The sequence below is a fragment of the Chiloscyllium plagiosum genome, unplaced genomic scaffold, assembly GCF_037043375.1.
Source record: "Chiloscyllium plagiosum isolate Xiang-an unplaced genomic scaffold, Cpla_swu_hap1 HiC_scaffold_5, whole genome shotgun sequence".
Classification (NCBI taxonomy): Eukaryota; Metazoa; Chordata; class Chondrichthyes; order Orectolobiformes; family Hemiscylliidae; genus Chiloscyllium; species Chiloscyllium plagiosum.
This window is the reverse complement of record NW_028270143.1, coordinates 30,979,873-31,002,493: the sequence shown is the minus strand read 5'-3', so window position 1 is coordinate 31,002,493 and position 22,621 is coordinate 30,979,873. Positions and strand designations below refer to the sequence as shown.

The 22,621-nt window shown below is 43.4% G+C and overlaps 1 protein-coding gene across 3 annotated transcripts in view; it reads right to left on the bottom strand.

Annotated features, from left to right (window-relative positions):
• Positions 1-14,752: 14,752 nt before the first annotated feature.
• Positions 14,753-22,621, bottom strand: part of LOC122549783 (rap guanine nucleotide exchange factor 5-like) — a 179,898-nt gene continuing 172,029 nt past the window's right edge. For all 3 annotated transcript variants that reach the window (XM_043689809.2, XM_043689811.2, XM_043689810.2), the window contains 4 exons: positions 22,145-22,232; positions 19,021-19,085; positions 17,675-17,729; positions 14,753-15,966 (listed from right to left, as the gene is read on the bottom strand). In XM_043689809.2, coding sequence (XP_043545744.2) covers positions 15,848-15,966; positions 17,675-17,729; positions 19,021-19,085; positions 22,145-22,232 — 327 coding nt within the window. In that variant the 3' untranslated portion in view covers positions 14,753-15,847. The remainder of the gene's footprint in view (positions 15,967-17,674; positions 17,730-19,020; positions 19,086-22,144; positions 22,233-22,621) is intronic.

Below are 22,621 nucleotides of genomic sequence, written 5' to 3'. Positions count from 1 at the left end.
TCTGCCCAAGACTTTAAGAAACTATAGAAAGTTTGTGCACAGGTCAGACCACCTTGGAAGCCAATCCCCCATCCATGGACTCCGTCTACATTTCCCGTTACTGCAGAAAGTCTGCCAACATCTATAAAACCCCTCCCATCCTGGTAATAGTCTCTTCCAATCTCTTCTGTCAGGCAAAAGATACAGAGGCTTGAATTTGTGCACCAACAGGTTCAAGAACAGCTTCTTCCCTGATGTTATTAAACTGCTGAATGGACCTCTCTAATTTCAATCTAATGTTGACTCTGCTTTTTTTGAACCTCCTACCTAGTTGAAATCTTGAATGCCTCGCTCTGCCTAAGCACCCTATGATCGATATTTCCTTGTTTGTTATGATCTGACTGTATTGCTTGCAAAACAAAACTTTTCACTGTACTTAGGTACAAGTGTCAACAATACATCAAACCAAATCAGATTTGTGGCCTACCCAGTGAACAACACTGCAGAAGTGGGGAGGTGGAGCGGAAGTGAGTGGCAGAGTGCAATAGAAACAAGAAATGTTGAAGAAACTCAGCAGGTCTGGCAGCAACTGTGAAGAAAGAAATAGTTAATATTTCAAGTTGAAAATGACTCTTTAGATTAGATTACATACGGTGTGGAAACAGGCCCGTCAACCCAGCAAGTCCACACCGACCTCCGAAGAGTAACCCACCCAGACCCATTCCCCTACATTTACCCCTTCACCTAACACTACGGGCAATTTAGCATGGCCAATTCACCTCACCTGTACATTTTTGGACTGTGGGAGGAAACCAGAGCACCCGGAAGAAACCGATGCAGACACGGGGAGAATGTGCAAACTCCACACAGTCAGTCACCCGAGGCTGGAATTGAACCCAGGTCCCTAGCGCTGTGAGGCAGCAGTGCTAACCACTGAGCCACCTTGCCACCCAGAACTTGCCTCTGTTGAGACCTTCTCAGTATCAGAACAGACTCCAGCGAGTGCCAAGTGTAGCAGCTCAATGGAGGACCTCCTCGTGGCAGGCTGGGCTATCAGGGCTTAAGGCGCCAAGTCTCAATGAGAAGGAAAGATGAATTACCAGAGGCATTTTCCATCTAATCCAAGGTGATTACCAGCTTTGTGCCATCTCATTTTGTGCACACCTCCAATGTGGCTTCTGTATTGAAGGACGCTCAATCTCTCCATTCTATCTGGGCAGTGCCCAGCTTTCCCAGTGCGCCTGCCAGGCTTCCATAGTCTAGGTTTTCTGATTGGGCCTCTGGCCTCAGGAACCCATCTGCTAACTCTAACTCGATGGTGGACTATGTGGCAGCCAATGAGGTGGCTGTGTCCTGGACGATGGCACCAGTGGGTGTACTGCTGACCTTTACATGGTCAGGACTTGAAGATTGTCAGCCAGGCACTGCTCACATGTGAAAACAGCACATGTGAACTGATGTAACCCAAGCCCCAGCCATTGGCTTGGTCTGGCTGGAACTTGTTCAGCTCAGAGGGAAGCAAGGAAAGTGACATAAAGTACAAATTCTTATTTGATGCAAGAGTAATGAGGTAATGTTAACGGCATCCTTGGCCTAGAGCCTATTATGAAAGGACACAGGCTCACCTGATGAGCCAGAGCCAAAAAAGGCAAGATACCACAGTTTGAGAAGATAAGGAAAAAGGATAAAGATGAAGGATTTTGGCCATGCAACCAGCGAAAACTCTGCAGGTTAACTTTCACAGAAATGGAGGACCTTACATTGGAAACATGGACCGAGGGATCACCTGGCCAGTGTGAACTCCTATTCTTGGGTATTAGCCTTTACATTCTGTGACTGTTCAGGGAACATCAGAGAAACTTAGTGGGTGTGATCATAGATTTTACTCTTGTATGAATTACCTACCTGCTTTTAACCCTTTCTTAACCAAACAGGGTGAATTGTATTGGAGAAAGTGAGGACTGTAGATGCTGGAGATCAGAGCTGAAAATGTGTTGCTGGAAAAGCACAGCAGGTCAGGCAGCATCCAAGGAGCAGGAGAATCGACGTTTCGGGCATGAGCCCTTCTTCAGGGTGAATTATATGCCTGTTTTAAATAAACTAATAAAGTTGGTTTTTAGTTGATACAGATTTGCCTCTCTTCCTCTTTGTGCCGAGCCAATAATTGTTGTCAAGGGTGGTAACCAGGCAACAAAATTTACCTGAGTATTAAAAGAAAGCAATCACTAGAAGATTGCTCCCATTAACTCTATTTCCCTCATTGTAGTTGCTGTCTGATCGACAGCATTTTCTGTTTTCATTTCAGATTCAGTGATAGCTGCTGAATACTCTAGAGGGCACTGATGAGCACAATTCCAGTATAACCACCAGGATAGTGTCTGGTGGTTTTCGAAGACTCATTTTTATTATTTCTGAATTAAGCACTAGATGGTGCTACACTTCCCTATAATAAATGCATTTTGGGTGACACATTAGGCACAGCATGATGTTTAATTCAGCCAGGATTCTTTTACTAGATGGGCTGATGGTTAGCAGAACGCATGGGTTCTCAATCTGAGAGACACAGCGAGTGGTCCAAATTATTTCTTGCTTTTATTTAATGAGAATATAAGCTATTAGAGCTTTCTGTTGCAAGTTAAATTAAGGGATGAAAGGGATTCTCACAGCCATTTAGATTAAAGGGTGAACACGAAAACTATGTGGAATACCTCCAAGAGGCTGGTATCTATCACCAAGTCACCCTTTATTTGCACATGGACAGTCTTTGACATTCATCAACCTTCGTTGGCTCTGGCTCATCAGGTGAGCCTGTGTCCTTTCATAATAGGCTCTGGGCCAAGGACGCCGTTAACATTACCTCATTACTCTTTCATCAAATAAGAATTTGTACCTTATGTCACTTCCCTTGCTTTCCTCTGAGCTGAACCAGCTCCAGCCAGACCGAGCCAGTGGCTGGGGCTTGGGTTACCTGCACATCCACCAATATCATTTATTGTATCCGTTGCTCCCGATGCAGTCTCCTCGACATTGGGCAGACTGGATACCTCCGAGCAGAGCGCTTTAGGGAACATCTCCGGGACACCCGGTCCAATCAACACCAATGCCCTGAGGCCCAACATTTTAACTCCCCCTCCCACTCAGCCAAGGACATGCAGGTCCTGGGCCTCCTCCACCACCGCTCCCTCACCACCCGATGCCTGGAGGAAGAACGCCTCATCTTCCACCTCAGAACACTTCAACCCCAGGGCATCAATGTGGACTTCACCAGTTTCCTCATTTCCCCTTCCCTCACCTCACCCCAGTTCCAACCTTCCAGTTCAGCACTGTCCCCATGACCTGTCCCACCTGCCTATCTTCCTTTCCACATATCCATTCCACCCTCCTCTTTGACCTATCACCTTCATCCCCACCCCCATTCATCTATTGTACTCTATGCTACTTTTTCCCCACCCCCTCCCCCCTCCCATTTATCTCTCCACTCTGCAGGCACCCTGCCTCTATTCCTGATGAAGGGCTTTTGCCCGAAATGTCGATTTTCCTGCTCCTCGGATGCTGCCTGACCTGCTGTGCTTTTCCAGCTCCACTCTAATCCAGATTCTGGTTTCCAGCATCTGCAGTCCTTGATTTTTACCCAGTCTTTGACTTTAGTACTGTCTCTCCAGAGTCAGCTCTCAGAGTGTCAGCATCTATGACACACCCTTTTTAAATCTGTCAGCCAGGGCTCCCTCATTGGACCAGATTAACAGGCCCAATCAGGGGACTCATATTCTAGGTGATCAAGCTGGTTGACCTCGCTACACTGTGTGCTTCCACATCATCGCAATGATTATAGTGCTGGCCTATGAGGTTTCCACACTGCTTCCACTTCTGAATGCAGGTTGTGACCCCTGTGAAAGGCAGGACGACCTGCCAGCATTGTTCATAGATTGTGTGATACACCTGGCCTTCTCTTCTTAAAGGCTGGCTGTATTTATAACTACATGGACGTTGTCCTGTGGTGTACATAATTTTAATAGAACTGTTCAGAGATGTTCTTACACAACTCTGGAACAGGTGGACTTAGAACAAAGGCCTCCTGAGTTAGAGTTGGAGACACTGCCATTGTGCCATAAGAACCACAATGTAAACTACTACAAAGTGAACACCAGGCCTGGAGATTCCATAGTAATGGACATAGTTCAGGAGGCATTAGTGGTGCAAATGAGCAGGAGAATAGACACCACCGATCAGAAGGGCGGTAAGTGCCTGAACGGCCATCCTGCGAAGGGTTTGGGAGTAGATGATCAGTAAGGTTAAACTGCCGTGACTGGGTCGGAAAATGTGACAGCACTGCCACAAAAGTCTAAGAATTTCATTTGGATGGCGTACAGGTCTTCGCATGACCTCCCCAACAGACCAGGTTTCTCACTGCTTAATGCAATGTAGCTCCAGAGTAGCAGTTTCCAGGAGTACAGGGTAAACACCTAACATGACATTCTGCCTGCTCTCTTGCAAGATACACTTTCACTGCTTGGTGACGTTAGATATGATGGGATCTGTGGCATCTACTGCCAGTGAGAATGTTCAGAAGAACATCTGATTTTCTGCTTTAGCCCCTTCTTGACTCTTCGCTTATCCTGCTGCTACAATCAGACATATTAAGCAAGCTGCTGACGGTGTGACCAAGACCTTCCCACCCCCTCAGTCCCTTCACACTAACCTTTCCCTTGCCCAGACACAGCTCCAGGAGTGCAGATAAAGAGCTCCTGTCATCGATCTGACACCTTCAGCCACCAGCTCAGACACTAGCACTGCAATTCCCTTGAAGACCAACGTAGAGATGTGGTCAGCACATGATGAGTCATTTGGCCATGAGTGGACTACAGGCAAGCCAAGCACAAAGGATGGTTTATTTATTGCTCACCAGAGGGTGAGTGGCAGACAAGTTCTGTTGAAGAGCACTCAATGGGGCAGCATACTGGAGAACATTGCTAGCCATTCACATTAGGTTGCTAGGCACATTAGATGGGCCTAGGCGAAAGTGGGTACTGCAGATGCTGGAGAATAGAGTCAAGACTAAAGTAGTGCTGGAAAAGCACAGCATCCCAGTAGCAGGAAAATCGACGTATCGGGCAAAAGCCTGATGGCCTGCCAGATGGCTTTCTGTCAGTATCAAAGAACATGGGGTATCCTTATATCAATGTAGGAGAGGGCATAGTGTTGTGCTTGTTCTCTCTGCCACCTTTGCTCCATTTTCCCGTTGTGTTGCAGATGCAGAGGCAATGCAATGGAGCACCTTTCCCCATTTTTCACAATCAGATCATCTAGTGCCCTACCCTTACTCCTCTGATCCTGTAACCCATTATCATTAGTACATGACCATACTCTAGAGATCTCTGGAACTCACCACCACACCTGCAGAAATACTGCAGTCCCCTCACAATTGAGAACATTGTGAAAATGTAACTTCCCTGCAGTCAGGGAACCCAGCCCATTAAATGACACTACTGCAATGCCCATCTCATAGACATGCATGATCTTGTTTGTGTAACTAACAGACACTGGTGTCAAGATGTAGAATCAGGTTACCACGTCAGGTAATTGGGTTGTGTGACTGCATAAGGCAGAACCAGAGACTTCTGGTGCATTCAAGATGTGCCTCTGCATGTGTCTGTATCCTGGAAGTGTCAAAATGCAGCACAGGCTGAGCAGGAAGTGACCAGTGGCATGAGAGAACACAGTTAGAGAGGTGCAAGGGATCCATAGTGCAGCTATAGGTGGTGATCTGGGAGTAATGGCCTTGCACCCAGTTTGTGCTTAGGCCTCAAGCCATTGATAATAAAACATTGATATGAAGGTTCCAGCTGTCTCCAATTCCAAAAACCCTTCCTAAACAATTCTCATTGGTTTCTTCCAATTTCCCATGCTAAGTTCACAGGAATTAAAGCCATGAAAAAACCTACAGAAAAATGAATTCCTCTTTGTGCCATTTTCTCTGGGCTTTGTTGAGAATTCTACTGTTATCCTTTGCTCCAGTTTACGTTACCTAAGAGCTGGCACAACTTTTCTGCTGGGTCTATTGTTCCCAAATTCAAGAAGAGTGCAAGGAAAGGCTTGAACTGTTTTATGTGGCCTTTTACAACCTAATTTGACTTAGACTCTGTCAACCTCTGAAGGATTATGGATGTCCTTCACAAATCTTGCTCCTGTCAAACATTTCTCACCATGCTCCTCCAACTTTCCCACTAAACTGCACAACCACACAGCCACTGGGGAGATCCATGCACATCAGTTGGCGTGCCAATGCATTGTTTCCACTTCCAGAAGCAGCTACTGTGCCCAGAGCTGCAAGAAAAATGACAGGGAATGCTGCCCACTCCACATTGACATGAAAGTCAGGAACGTCACAAATGGCATGACCAAAGCCCTTACCTCAGTAAAAATCAGGCTTAAAACAACCTCTGTCATTGTATGAACTGCATTCTCCCTCTTTTTCCACTCCAATACCCCTCACCACCAGTAAATTATCCACACTCGAGGAAACACTGTAAAGAATAGACCGTACAACAAAGAACATTTTTAATCCCAAACCTAACTATTTCCAGCTTGAACTTCAGGATGCAAATGACATTTATGTGTGTACTCTGTCAGAAACAGAGCTCCAGTTCATTGTCAATTCTTTTCTGCAAAGCAAGGGAATGAGCATTCACTGAACAGCCTGAAAATTGGTCCCCTTCCAAGCAATTTCCGCAGAAGAACATTCACGCTGCTGTTACAGCAAGGTTGATGTGTGGCTTTCTCGACAGAGGACAATCTACAATCATGTTAGTGCAAATTTACAATCATAATCAAATATCGATTTTATGTTTAATCAAATTGACGTTAATGCTAGCCCAGCAATTTATTGCCCATTTTTAATTACCCAGCCATCTCAGAATTCATAGAACTGGAGAGGAAGCAAACCATGCTTGATCCCATGGCACTGCCTTAGAAAGGGATAGGAGCCCAGAGAAGAGTGCTTACCTTCAAAAATCCTTCGAGATTCGATTTTTTTGTTAAGAAAACCTCTTTCCTTGACTCAACAAAGGCTTCCATCACTCCCAGTGAAATGGGAAACTTGTTGCCCTGAGTTTGTTTCAGCTTGTTGGGGAACAATGTTTCCGATCTGTGTGTACAGGTTTGGAAAACCTGATCCAGTGATTAAAATGTCCTCATCCCTTGGTTTTAGTACTGATTTTATTTCCCACTCTGTCATGATCCACTGAGATAATGCACTAGAACTCAAGACCCACTCTTCCCAGAGTCACAATATGTGCGAAGTTTTAATGAAGTTCCCAAATATCCCAACTTGCCTCTGATTTACGCTAACCAGGATAAAAGCAAACCACACCGGTTTTTTTCAGCAATTAAAAAAACTCCATGTCGTGGAACATTCTTACTGGTGATGATTTGTGCTACAGTTGTCCAGACCAATATAACTAGTTGCTATCATATGACGATGTGGAGTTCTTCTACCACAGCCTCTACCTCTGTGCTTTATTCTTTGACAAAAGCTCCCAACCACTACCCCCATCCTCCAAGCACTCCTTCTCCTGACTCCAACCTTTCTTTTCCACTCGGACACCTCCCGCCAGCCACTTACCTGCCCTAGACCTCTCTATTGCTGACTGCTGAAGTGACATCGGTTGCCTCGATTTCTCCAACCCCCTCACCCACTCCAACCTCAGCTCCTTCGAATGTGTAGTGCTCCACTCCCTCCACACCAATCCCTGGTTCACCATCAAACCCACTGACAAAGGTAGGGGAGTGGTAGTCTGGAGGCCGGACCTCTATGTCGCAGAGGCCAAACACCAGCTCTCCAACACCATTGACCACAACCCTACCGTGGCGCATCAGGCCACCATCACTCACACTATCCGTGACCTCATCAGCTCCAGTGATCTCCCTTCCACTGCCTCCAATCTCATAATCCCCCAGCCTCGCACTGCCTGGTTTTATTTGCTCCCCAAGATCCACATACCCAATTACCCCAGCCAACTCATCATCTCCGCATGGTCCTGCCCCACCAAACACATTTCTTTCTATCTCAATTCCCTCTTGGTCCAGACATTTCCCACCTACATCCACGACACTAACCACACACCCTCTACCTCTTCAGTAACTTCCAGTTCCCCTACCCCCACCGCTTTATCTTCAACATGGACATGCAGTCCTCATACATGTCCATACTCCACAAAGACAGCCTTCAAGCCCTCAACTTTTTCCTCTCCAAGAGACCCATCCAATTAGCTTCCACCAATATCTTCCTTCACCTCGCCAAATTAGTCCTCACCTTCAATAACTTTTTCTTCAACTCTTCCCATTTCCACCAAATCCAGGGGTGACCATGGGCACTCGGTTGGGCTCTAGCTATGCCTGCCTGTTTGTCTGCGACGTGGAACAGTCTCTCTTCAGTACCTACACGGGCACTGTGCCCCAACTCTTCCACCGTTACATCAATGCCTGCATTAGTGCAGTGAACCGGACCCAGGCTGAACTGGAGCAGTTCATTGACTTCACCCACATCTTCCACCCTGCCCTTGTATTCACTTGGTCCACCTCGAACACCTCCTTCCCCTTTCTTGATCTCTCCATTTCCATCTCCGGCAAAAGTCTCCAGACAGACATTTATTATAAACCCACAAACTCCCATAACTACCTGGACTACACCTCCTCCCACCCAGTATCCCAAGAACCCCATCCCATTCTCCCAATTCCTCCATCTCAGTCGCGTTCACTTGCACAAGGAGACATTCCACTCTCAAGCATCCCAGGTGTCCACCTATTTTGAACAACGTGCTTTTCTGCCCTATGTCTCCAGACAGCCCTCCATCGCACTGCCTCCATTCCCTGCTGCACTGTTCTAAACTCTCCCACCTCCAAACGTAATAAAGACAGCACTCTCCTTGTCCTCACCTTGCATCCCACCAGTCTCCACATCCAATGTATCATCCTTAAACACTTTCGCCAATTCCAACTAGACCCCGCCCCAAGAACATCTTCCCCTCGCCACCTCTCTCTGCCTTCCACAAGGACCGTTCCCTTCGCCAATCCACCTTCCCCACCAACTCCCCTGAAAACCCAGGTACCTTCCCCTGCAACCGATAAACATGCAAAACCTGCCGTACACCCATCACCTCCATCCAGGGCCCCAAACAAAAGGACTTCCAGGTGAGACAGAGGTCCATCTGCTTCTCCTCCAACCTACTTTACGGTATCTCATGGTCCCGATGTGGTCTTCTCTGCATCGCTGAGATAAAACATAAACTACAGATATGTTTTTCCGAGCATCTCAGCTGGGCCTGCATGGGTTGACCTGACCTCCCAATCACCACCCATTTTAATTCCCCTTCCCATTCCCTCTCTGACATGACCATCTCAGCCTCCTCCATTGCCAGGTAGTCACGGAGGGAACGGTCTTCGCGGAAGGCGGAAAGGGATGGGGAGGGAAATATATCCCTGGTGATGGGGTCTTTTTGGAGGTGACGGAAATGTCGGCAGATGATTTGGTTTATGCGGAGGTTTGTAGGGTGGAAGGTGTGCACCAGGGGCGTTCTGTCCTTGTTACGGTTGGAGGGGTGGGGTCTGAGGGCGGAGGTGCGGGATGTGGACGAGATGCATTGGAGGGCATCTTTAACCATGTGGGATGGGAAATTGCGGTCTCTAAAGGAGGCCATCTGGTGTGTTCTATGGTGGAACTGGTCCTCCTGGGAGCAGATACGGCAGAGGCGGAGGAATTGGGAATACGGGATGGCATTTTTGCAAGAGATAGGGTGGGAAGAGGTGCAATCCCTCCTTCACCGCCGCTCACTCACCACCAGTCGCCTGGAGGAAGAACGCCTCATCTTCCGCCTCGGAACACTTCAACCCCAGGGCATCAATGTGGACTTCAACAGTTTCCTCATTTCCCCTTCCCCCACCTCACCCTAGTTTCAAACTTCCAGCTCCGCACTGTCCCCTTGACTTGTCCGGACTTGTCCGACCTGCCTAGCTCCTTTTCCACCTATCCACTCCACCCTCTTCTCCCTGACCTATCACCCTCATCTCCTCCCCCACTCACCTATTGTACTCTATGCTACTTTCTCCCCACCCCCACCCTCCTCTAGCTTATCTCTCCATGCTTCAGGCTCTCTGCCTTTATTCCTGATGAAGGGCTTTTGCCCGAAACGTCGATTTTGCTGCTCGTCGGATGCTGCCTGAATTGCTGTGCTCTTCCAGCACCACTGATCCAAAGACTGCTCTTGACCTGCCCTGCCTTTAAGGCAATTAGAGCATTGGGAAGTGGCAGGCACATTCCCCTCACCCAACTTCCCCACCTCCCATTGCACTTCCAAGGGCACCAATACATTCTACTCAATTTTCTCCATAGGGAGTGATGGTAGTGAATATGGCTGTGCAGTGTAGAAGTTCTAAATAGGACTGACAACAAACTAAGTATTCAAAATTGGGGTGCAAGTGAAGCATTGTGAATTTGCACAGTCCTTCTAAAATGTTAGAATTCCACAAAAGCCAATAATACCTCACCATTGTGCGCGAAATGAAACAAAAATGTATTTCTTCCAAGTAGGAGCAAGTCTTTAAAAATTAAGGATGAACGTAAAGAAGGACAATCGATGTTACTGATGAAGGGCTTATGCCCGAAACATCAATGCGCCTGCTCCTCAGATGCTGTCTGACTGGCAGTGCTTTTCCAGCACCACACTCTTCAAATGATTAGATTCCCTACAGTGTGGAAACAGGCCCTTTGGCCCAACCAGTCCACACTGACCCTTCGAAGAGTAACCCACCCAGACCCACCCCCCTCTGACTAATGCACCTAACACTACGGGCAATTTAGCATGGCCAATTCACCTGGCCTGCACATCTTTGGACTGTGGGAGGAAACCAGAGCACCCGGCGGAAACCCACGCAGACACGGGGAGAATGTGCAAACTCCACACAGACAGTCGCCAGAGGCTGGAATTGAACCTGGGACCCTGGTGCTGTGAGACAGCAGTGCTAACCACTGAGCCACCATGCTGCCCTTACAGGCAGCCAGAAATCTCCCCAGGCCACTGAAAGACATGGGCTATAGCAAGAAATTGGGAAATCAGGTGACATGCCCGGCAAGGCTCTTCTTGACACTTGAGCAAAGAAGTCCTATTTTCTAACCAATTCTGGTTAGGATTCTCGAGGCCTATTTACAATGATCAATGCTCATTGAGCTGAGAGGAAGAAACAATGATATGCAATTTCCTATTCTCCCACCTGCTAGCTAGAAACTAGAAGCCAAGAATTCCTGATATGAAAGACAAGAGATCCTCCAGATCTCCCCCTCAGGACCCGCTCCGTGAGCAGTCACCATACGCTACCTCCATGTTCACAAACACTGGCATCTGGTACATACCAACCTCGCCATATCATCATGGCACACCCCCAACACAGTTTCTGCACTGCTATGCTGCATCTTTGGAGTGCAGTGTTATATCAATCACACACCTACAGTATATGACTGCACACAATGTGACAAACACACTGCACATGCATCAACAAATAGCCACATCGCCAAGTGAGGGGAGAGTGGCCCTCAGTCAAGGGAGGTGAGGCTACCATCAGTCCTCATGGAAACAGTCAAGGGCAGCATCTGCAATCAGTCCAGGGGCATGGTCATGTTGAAATGATTAAGTTATCTCATTAAAGTCTGGAGATTACATTATGGTCAGCCCCCTAGTTCCAGCAGAAATAGTCAGCACTTTCATGGGTCAATCAAGAGAAACACAGATCAGTCAAGGATTTGTGCAGTCAACTGTAAGGGCTGTCTGTCCAGTTTGGTCGGCTGTTGTGGGGGGGGCGGGGGGAGGGGAGTTGTGTGAGTCACAGTCGGCTTTAGGAATCAGTGGAATGAAAGTCAAGATGGGATTTCAGGCCAAGCTGTGGTGTAAGGAGATGGCGATTCAATGCTGGGGATTGGATTAGCAGAATGAGGTGCAGAGGGGAGAAAGGTAGTAAAGGGAGGAAAATTGACTACAAGTGTGGGGAGCTGGTTATATTTGGATGAATAGGGATGCAGTGGAGTGGGATGGTGTGTTGAGATATAGGCACTCAGCATTGTGGCCTTGATGGAGGGATGGGAGTGTGACATGAAGGGTATTGTGGAGCAGTGGGCAGGACCAAACTGTGGGCATGGGAATCAGGAGAAGAGGATGAGAGTTGCAGTTATAATTCCAGGTGGGGGTGTGAAAGAACATAAGGGTGTTCAGGGAATGCCAGGTAGAAAAGGACAAAGTCTAGGAGGAGGGTGGCCTGATGACCAGGCTGACCCTGGAAAACTTGGTGCCAAACAGAACCTGCATTATCTTTCATCATCTCAATATCCCTTAATGCAATCTACAAATGGAGACTGGTTCAGATCAGAGCCTGAATGGGTGGACTTGGTGTTTGTTTGCTGTCCATCAAAGTGGACCCCATTCTGAGAGATTGGGGAGTCTACATGGGGCATTTTCAACAATCATGCTTCTGCAGAGTCCAGGTTTAAGCCTTTTTCATTCATATCATAGCACATGGGAAATGCAAGCTGTGTGCCATATACAAGATGCAAATGCTGGCTACAGCCAATCTTGACCGTGTCATTGGTCATTGTAGATTGCAGATTGCAGAGGATATCAGAGGTGACATAAAAGAGGTACCTGTGAGCCACAAAACAGTTAATGCAAGGCCTCCTCACCAAAAACAGTCAATATAATGCAGTACGCTTTCACATGCAATAATATCTTTTGTGGGTGATGTGGGCTGGGAGGAGAAGGGTTCAATACTCAGCACTTACAATCACCACTTGCCACATTGCATCATGACTGCTGCTACGCTCATCACAATAAGATACAATGCCAAAGTAACGAGTAGATTCACTCCATGGTGCTCCTTGTTGGAACGTCCCACGTCACACTGTGAGACAGTGATTGAGGTAGGAATGTGCAATTGTATGTGCAAGGGTGTCAGGTTTGTCACTTAAGTGTCAGGAGGAGCATTGCTTTGTGGCTGGTGTGCCACATACACAGCGAAGGGTAACTTTGGACTGCCAATGCATGACCACGGGTATAGCTGGGTTCCAACAGGGAGCTGGAGCCTGGGATACCCCTGCAGTATTGAGTACTTCTGCCAGTTAGTGAAGTAAGTGGGGGATGATCACAAAGAAATATTAAGGGCATTAGTGAACCAATCTAAGTTTACAACAATTGATTATAGTTTCATGGTTACTATTATTGAGACAATACTTTCATAGTTGAGACTTAATTTAATTAATCAGCTGCCATTGTAGGATTTGAACCCATGACCCCAGAGCATTAGACTCTGGATTATATCAGAATAGCATTGCCATCTCCCTCAATGACACCAGGATATTTTTGCCCTGAGGTATTCACAGTTTATAACATCACCACCTGCTGGTCAAGGTATAGTATCACAAACGTGGGTCTCCATCATGAGGTGAATAAGGGGTTTGGTGATAGTATGTAGTTATCTGCTGTTTCTGCTCTGGAGTTCTTTCTCCCAAAGGTGAACATTTGTCTCCATAGACTCATTTCTTCTTAACATAAACCCAATAACTCCTTGCTTTAAATGTTGTTACATGAATTACCCAAACAATACCAACAATGTTAAAGGCAAACATTCATATGTGGATGTTTGTTGAAGTTGCAGAGGTTAGGAAAAGTCTGTTACTGCAGGAATACATTTCAGTCTTGCCCATACAATGGAGTATCTAGTTACTGAATTTAACAGACACCACAGCGAAATTATGGGTCTATTCAAGGTCTGGAGAGGTTAACTACATTGAATGCCCCATTTAATCATATTGGGCTGGAATGTGCTGAAAAACACACTGAGCATGCCATTCTAGTCTACAACTTTGTCTGAAAGTGCAAGGATTAAATGACTCACTGTGTTTTCTGAATATCCAGAATTTACTGGTTGATTAATGCCCCTCTATTGTTTGTTTTGCACAAATGGCAATTTATCCTTGGGTTCCTATTATTCTAAAAGGCTTCTGGATCTTCATATTAATTGCATATTAAATGCCACACAGAATATGGTGTCTAGTGATTAATAACATAAGCACCTTCCCAAATGTGATGATTATTAATTAGTGACAACAAGCATGTTTGGCCCAGAAAATATTTAACTGTTGATTTTCCTTCCTTCAGGTGAATTCTTGTCGAAGGTTTAAAAAAAATTTAAATTTAAATTATCCTTCTGTTTTTTTTCCCCGTCTCAGTTAATTTAATCTTTAATTCCCTTTTTTATTCCTTTCTCTGTTCAGATTTGATTTGTATCTATCCACTCCAATTTATCCTTTTAAAAATAGCTCTGTTGCTAATTTCTCACATTTTAAAACTCATTGATCAAAGAAGGACACTGTTAGCACTATTGTGTTCACTCAGGTTCTAAAAGCCTGGTTTAATTAACTTTCACTTTCAGCTAGTCAACATACAAAATCTTTTCAACTGAAGGTGCTGTCCAACAAACATCTTGATTAGTGACATGCAATGTGTGTTGCCTTATTCTAGCATATTCTGGCTGTTTAACTTTGCTGGGAATCTTCTGTTTAAACTGCAAGTGAACATTGGAGTTCTGAGAAATGGTGTAAGTTGCATTTTTTTAAAAAATTATCAGTAACATTTTTCTGTGGCTTCAGCTGGTCCCACCACAATATCTCTGGCAACATAACACAAGAAACCTGAAGATTTTCAGGGACACTAATTCTATATACAAGCTTTACAAATGTGTTTTAATTAGTTTAATTCACAAATACTCTTAGTACTGTTTTGACTATGGGACAATATGCTTCCACATCAAAGGAAACTGTACCATCATTAGGTATAAAATTTACTAAAATTCTTAAATCATTAGATGCCTTAAACTGCTTACTCAGCATGACATATGTTATAGCACTGTAGTACAGACTTTTTAATTCACTGAATTCTTCTAAAGAAGAAATACATTAAAAACCACTAAAATATCAGACAAAACTTTCTTTTTCTGGCTGCCCAATGGTGCCAGGTCCCACATTTCAATATGCATTAGGTTTTCATCATCACTGCTCCTAGAAACTTTGGCCCTGAAAAATAAATGGTGTTCGGTATTTATATAAGGTGATAACTTTAACATTGTCCACCACTTTGACAATACTGATTGCTGGAAATGCCTACATTCAATGGTGCCCAGTATTGCTAGGAGAGGCACAGCAAGTAACATAAACACTTAAGCAGAATGGGCTGCCAATTCTTATTGGTAGATTTCGCCACCTTATTGGACCAAGGGCATTTGATTTTATGTTTAAAAACAACTGCCTAAGTTTTTGTAGTTCAATGTCTTTGAAAAGTAGTCACCATTTCCTACTCTCTTCAAGCAGGTCCATTTCTGGATACTTTTTGAAGGCCAGTGGCAGTTTTATTCAATGGCTGCATGGTCCAATTGCCACATGTCAGGGTAGAGAAGAAGGTCTTCTATCTCTGCTTTGAAAGTTTGCAAGAAAAGTGCATGAAAAATTGTCTTCTGAAAAATATGGACAGAATTCTATTCTACTTAATTTTAACAAACAGTTGATTGTTTCTTAGTATGTTCCCTGTTGAGTGCCTTTACCAAAGGATCTTGCAACACGGCTTCTCAACAGACTGCCACGAAAGTGCCTTATTAAACTCATTGTTGCTTTCGCACCATCTTGCGTCAAATTTGTATGTAAACTGTGCTGATGATTTCACAAGAGACCGGTCATGTAGCACAACAGTCGAGTCACTTTGCCACAGTTGCAACTGCAGTTCTCTGTAGCTTTAACTCAACGTCGGTAGAGTGATCTTACAAATGGATGGAGCTTTGGTTAAGTTCTTGGCTCCAGTCTGTGAGAAAGCTGGAATAATGTCTCTTGGTTTTCAATAATGTGCAAGTAGCGAACATAAGCTTTCACATCCTGGTGGTCTTTCTGATTATCTTCCATACCTAGAGTAAGGGGAGAAATCATTGAAATTACTGACCCAATGAAACTTTCTTACTAGTCATCTAGTTGTCATACCTGTGTGAACTATCATTATGAGAACTTTGCTCACTTACATATCTATCTACATCCCTTTGCGTAGCCTCCTTATGTCATCTTCATAATTTTGGTTCCTACCTATAGCATGGCCTGTTCACACAGGCAAGCTTAAAAAAAACAATCTACAGAATTGTTTTTTAAAATCTTCACAAAAACTGAAGTAATGTCTCCTGATGGAAGCAGGGTAATTTCTCTAGCAAAAGGCAGAGAGTGGAGGATAGTTATATCCCAATTCTCTGTTCTCTCCAAAAATAATTTCAGTCACTTGCAAACCTGTTTAATGGGGAAATTATCAATCAATCTCCCGTTGTGGACAGGAATACTGTTGTCACTATAAGTAGCTGACAAGTTTTTATTTGCTAGAGTTTCCATTTTATTCGACAGCGCATACTCTCACCCACAAGTCATACAGACCCTTCAGTCTAACCCGTCCATGCCAACCAGATATCACAAACCAATCTAGTCCCACCTGCCAGCACCCGGCCCATATCCCTCCAAACCTTCCTATTCATATACCCATCCAAATGCCTTTTAAATGTTGCAATTGTACTAGCCTCCCCCACTTCCTCTGGCAGCTCATTCCATTCACATACTACTCTCTGCGTGAAAAAGTTGCCCCTTAGGTCTCTTGGATATCTTTCCCTCTCACCCTAAACCTATGCCCTCTAGTTCTGGACTCCCCTACCCCAGGGAAAAGACTTTGTCTATTTATCCTATCCATGCCCCTCATAATTTTGTAAACCTCTATAAGGTTACCCCTCAGTCTCTGACGCTCCAGGGAAAACAGCCCCAGCCTGTTCAGCCTCTCCCTATAGCTCAAATCCTCCAACCCTGGCAACATCCTTGTAAATCTTTTCGGAACCCTTTCAAGTTTCACAATATCTTTCCGATAGGAAGGAGACCAGAATTGCACGCAATATTCCAACAGTGGCCTAACCAATGCCCTGTAGAGCCATAACATGACCTCCCAACTCCTGTACTCCAGATCAAAGGTTTATAGGGATCCTAAGGTAAGCCAAATCACACTGGAGTATTCCTTAATGCATGCTGTATGTGTTGTGCTAAACTGAATTTCCTTTAAATATGAAGTGAATTGGAATTTGCATTCCTTCTAGATAATAGTTCTCTTTGGAAAGCCTGAATTAAAGCTTTAAACTATCTGAATTGGAGAGGGGAGCGATGGCTGTGGAAAGAAAAAAGCTGGAATTAGATTGTGAGTTCACAATCCTAAGTAAATTTTGATCAAATGTTAAATTTTAAGATGAGGATTTTTCATCAAGTGGTCATTTTTACTGCTTTTAACCCTGTTTTTATAAAACTAAAATGTTAAGGAATTAATTTGCCCTTCCATAAAAGTCAAATCCTTTTTTCACATGCAAATGTCCACAAGAACTGCACTAATGGTCAATCGAGGGGGAGTAGACTATTTTCAAAACAATCTGCTCCAAGGTGTTATGACACACTTCTGGAGCAGGTGGGACTTGAACATGAGCTTCCTGGTCTAGAGGTAGGGACACTATCACTACGATCCTTTTACTTCCTGCTTGCTGGTACTCTAACTCTTCCCCATTCCATGTCACCAGCACCAAGTGCACAACCACTGCTGATACTCACCAATCTGATTACTTCTGCAGTGTCTCAGCAACCTGATGGAGTCTGCAATCATGTGCTGGGAACAGAGAAAAATTATGAAAACACCAGCTGAAACTGTAAACTGGGCCTGAAGCAAGCCAAGAATTATTTTCAATATTTTTCCCATGATGACGATTTGATTGAATACTGTTTCAGCAGCAAACCTTTTCATTCGAAAAAAAATGTTGAGCATGCCAATAGAATATCAACAAACAACAGGTTACGTATGTTGATACAAATATAAACTAGCTAAATTTCACTAGATATTGTCTTCATTGCCTGGCTACAGGTAATATTAACAAAATCCTTGGAGAAATTGTATATAAAGTAATACTTAGATCTTTACAATAGTCACTCAGGAGTTCTGCTGATCTCCCAATGAAGTTATAATGGCAGATTTCAATAACTAATTTAGGAATAAAATCAAGCCTGAACTTCTGAATGCAGCAGCAACTCCCCCTTCAAGTAAAGTAAACAAAACCCCAAGGTGTTGATCTATGCACCAGATATTGGTAAGTAGTGTTAGTGTAGCAGACCAACCTTTAATGTACCTGTTCCAGTCTTTTAATGCAATTTAATAATTGTATTTTTACAGATGTTCAACTTTGAGTTCTGCCTTTATTGGTGAACTACATACATTGGAATTGCTGATGAGAAAGTGGGAAAGTGCGGTTCACAATTCTTTGCCAACTGAATTAGGTGGAAAATCATGTATTACCATTCCCTATATTCTCACCATGGGTTGCTGGCTGTATGGCTTCCCATTAATTAAAAATGTTATTTTAATTTATCAATTATTGTGACCAATCAATTTTAGTAAATTCACCTTTCACCCCCAAGCTGGGCTGACTTTGCCATGATTTTCTCAACAGAAGTAATCTAACATTGTTCAGATCATGTGAAAGATGGGACATTCCCCACTTGCTACATTTTTTTTAACTAAAAATTAGATTGCACAAACATTCTTTATGGAAGGAAATCTATCATCCTTACCAGGTCTGGTCTACATGTGACTCCAAACCTGCAGCAATGTGATTGATTTTTAACTGCCCTCAGAAATGGACCTAGCAAACTAATCACTCATGTAGCAATTAGGGATGGGTAATAAATGCTGGCTCAGTCAGTACTGCACGCATTCCATGGACAAATAAAAGAAGTAGCTAAAAGTAATTTCTTAATTATGAAAAGACGACAACTGTTGATTGATAAAATTTAAATCCAATCATCTTTGGATCTACTGTAGACTTATGCATACCAAATATTTAAGCATACTGGAAAGTGACTGTTGGCAGCAATCATTTAGGGGAAAAAACGTAAATTGCACATACCAGCTTTTCAAAGTTGACAAGGTTGTCCAGAAAGGTTTTGTTTCCTTCATGGATAAATGTTACATCTAACAGAGTAAAATAAAGAATGGAATAACAAAATCACCAAAACAGTTAAATGCAAATTAAATTGACAAGGTCAAATTATGACTGAACACAGCAGAGAAATCAATATGATCTGCAGTGTTGATTGGGAAAGTTGTTATAACTCCAACTATTCAGATAGCACAAGATGTGAATCAGGCATATACAATTTAATTAAAATATTTGGGAAACTTGCTCAAAGCACAATGAAATTAAATTGCGCAACATAGATGTTTTTCTTAATACTCTGCACTAATTTTGTCAATTTCTATGGGTAATTACACATACAGTGCTCATGCATATTTTCATTTTCACTGCCCGGGTGATAATCTGATTAAGCACATCATCCAGCTTCTACAGGACCAGTCTGATTTTGAATCTATTTAATTCATGGTAATCAAGGGGATGTGTACTGGGTTGGTTCAGTTATGAGCTGAGATTAGTTATCTAAGATCATATATTAATAAAAGGCATTGAAGAAAACCATTGGGCTCCTGCAGCTCCTCCAAAGTAGAAGACAATCCCCTCAGCAGAGGAAAAGTCCATTTGTGAGAGTGGCGGACAAAGAAATGGCGAGAACAAAAAAAAAGTAGAAACTTCAATAACACCAGAAATGTTAAGTTTGATTTTACAGAAAGTTCCGATGAGGTTCTTTTTTTCAAAATCGTCAGTTGGGTATCGCTGCAGAGGCCAATACTTATTGCCCTTTCTTAATTGCCCTTGGGTAAGTGGTGGTGTGCTACACTCTTCAACCGCTGCTTCCTTTGTGGTGGACATACCACTAACATGGTGTTGGGAGAGTGTTCCAGGATTTTAACCCAGAGACAGTGGAGGAACAGCAATATTGAACCTAGTCAGGATGGTGCGAGGCTTGGAGGGAAATGTGAAAGTGATGATGTCCTCATGCCTCTGACTTCTAGGTGATTGATTGAGTTTGCAGGTTCAGAATGTGCTGCTGAACAAAGCTTTACAAGTTTCTACAGCGTGCCTTGTACATGGTGCACACTGATGTCATTGAGCACTCATGAAATAGGGAGTAAATGTTTCTTAGATGGTAGTTAGGATACCAATCAAGTAAGTGTTGACCAGCTTGAGAGTTGTTAGAGTTGAACTCATGTAGGCAAGCAGAGAGTATTCCATCACAGTTCTGACATGTGTTATAGACCATGGAAAGGAATTGGTGGATCAGGAGCTATATGACTCCCTGCAGAATCCCCACACTGGCTTGCTCTTGTAGTCGCTTATTTTTAATGGCTGGTTCAGCTAAGTTTGAGTCAGGAGTGACTCCCAGGATGTTTATTTTGGGGATTCAGTAATGCTAACACCACAGAATGTCAAGAGGTGTTATTAGATTTTCTATTGTGTAGATAACCATTTCCTGGCACTTGTGTGGCACAGATGTTACTTGCCACTTATATAAACCCAGGACATGAACAGAATAATTCAGAATTGAGGTTACAATGACAGCTTTTGACATTAAGACATTTGAAGTGCCTTGAAGGAAGTATCAAAGATCAAAAGCAAAACTGAAGTGATTGAGAATCAGAGGGGAATATGGCTAATTAAATGGTTATCTGACATCAAAGTAGATCAATTTAATGTAATTTACTTCAGCATTTTTTGATCTACATATTGGAAAATATGTGGAAAAATCAAACTATAAAACCCATCAAGTGGGCACAGCTTCTCTCAATGTCTAAAGAGTTGCAACTGGTGTAGAACACTGTGCAATTATCAATGAATATCCTCATTTTTGACTATGATTGAGGGAAGACCATTGATGAAGAGCTGAATTGGGCCTAATCTGCTCCAATGAGTTCCTGCAGCAATGTTCTGGAACTGAAATAATTGACCTCCAACAATCACTTTCCCTTGTGCAACCAGCAAAGAATTCCCCTCTGATTCCCATTGACTTCAATTTTGCTTTGGATCTTTGATACTTCCTTCAAGGCACCTTCAAATGCCTTAATGTCAAAAGCTGGCATCATTCTAACTTCAATTCTTCAATTCATATCTGGACCAAGACGAAAATGAGATCTGGAGTTGAGTGGTTCAGTTGGAATCCAAACTGAGCAGTTTATTGGTAAGTAAGTATCGCTAGATGGCTCTGAGAGTATTTTCTAGTACATTGCTGATGCTTGAGAGTAGATTGATGGGTGGTAATTGGCCAAATAGGATTTGTCCAGTTTATTGTGGATAGGATATGACCGACTAGAGGATTTTCCATACTCTAGGTTTAGGTTGTAGGTTTATTGGATAGGGGTGAGGCTATTTCTGGATGACAAACTTTCAGTACCACGGGATGTTGTCAAGGTTACTAGCCTTTGCAGTATGTGACGCCTTCACCTGTTTCTGGATATCACATGGTGAGAATTGAATTGGTTGAAGTTTGAAGTCTGTAATGCTGAGCACCTCAGGAAGAGACAAGATGGATATTCACTCAGCACCTCTGGCTGAGGATGCTTAAAATCCAAGAGCAATAGGAAAACAACAACATAAGAAGGGCATGGCAATTGAGTGCAATAGAGGTCAGATTCAATATTTTAAATTGTTTTTATGTATTTTGTGACTGAAGATGATCTACGGTACTTGGACAATCTTAAATTTTTCAATTGTTAAGCAGAGTTAAATACTGTCATTAGTGTACTTCTGATATTTAAATAAAAACTTAAGGTCATATCAGTAAATATCTGGCAATCTTTACACCTGCTCACTCAATCTAACCTTTGTAATTATCTGTGGGCCTTAGATACTGTGCAAATCACTTCTGTTCGAGAGGAACTCGCTTGTTTTCCATTCATAGGATTATGTTACCTTAGAACCAAACAAAGGGATCTATTGGGACAGTAGTAACTACCTGAAGGCCCAAGTTCAAGGCCCACCTGCTCCAAAGGTGTGTCATAACATCCCTAAACAAGTTGATTAGAAAATATGTAGATCAAAAAATGCCGAAGTAAATTATATTAAATTGATCTATTTTCATGTCAGTTAGCCATTCAGTTAACCATATTCAGTCTTAGGAAAGTGCCCAGTCTGAGATTACCTTTCAACAGCAGAGGCATGAAGGGAATCTTTGGTGGCTGCATCTTCTTGCAAGCATCTCTGTATGCTTTATGATTCAGTGATGGATCCTGCAAAATAGTCGGATGTTTAACTTGCCTAATATCAAAAAACGAAACAATAACAACTACACACTACTTTTACAAGAATAACATTTTGACATTTTCTGATTTCAGCACTTTTTTAAAAAAATGTTCTTACCAATAATTTTCATGCTGGTTTCTTCGTTGCCTGCACTAGATTCAAAGCAAACTCCTGAGAAATAACGGTAATGGTTATGTACATTTTTTTCCTGGGATTTCTGCTGGTTTTCCAAAATGATGGGGAACAACCATGGAAATACTATAAGAATGTAGGATACAGGAGTAGGCTATTCACCCTGCTCTGCTGTTCAATATGATTATGGTTGATTGAATGGTTCAATACCTTTTACTATACTATCCCTATAACTCTTTATGCC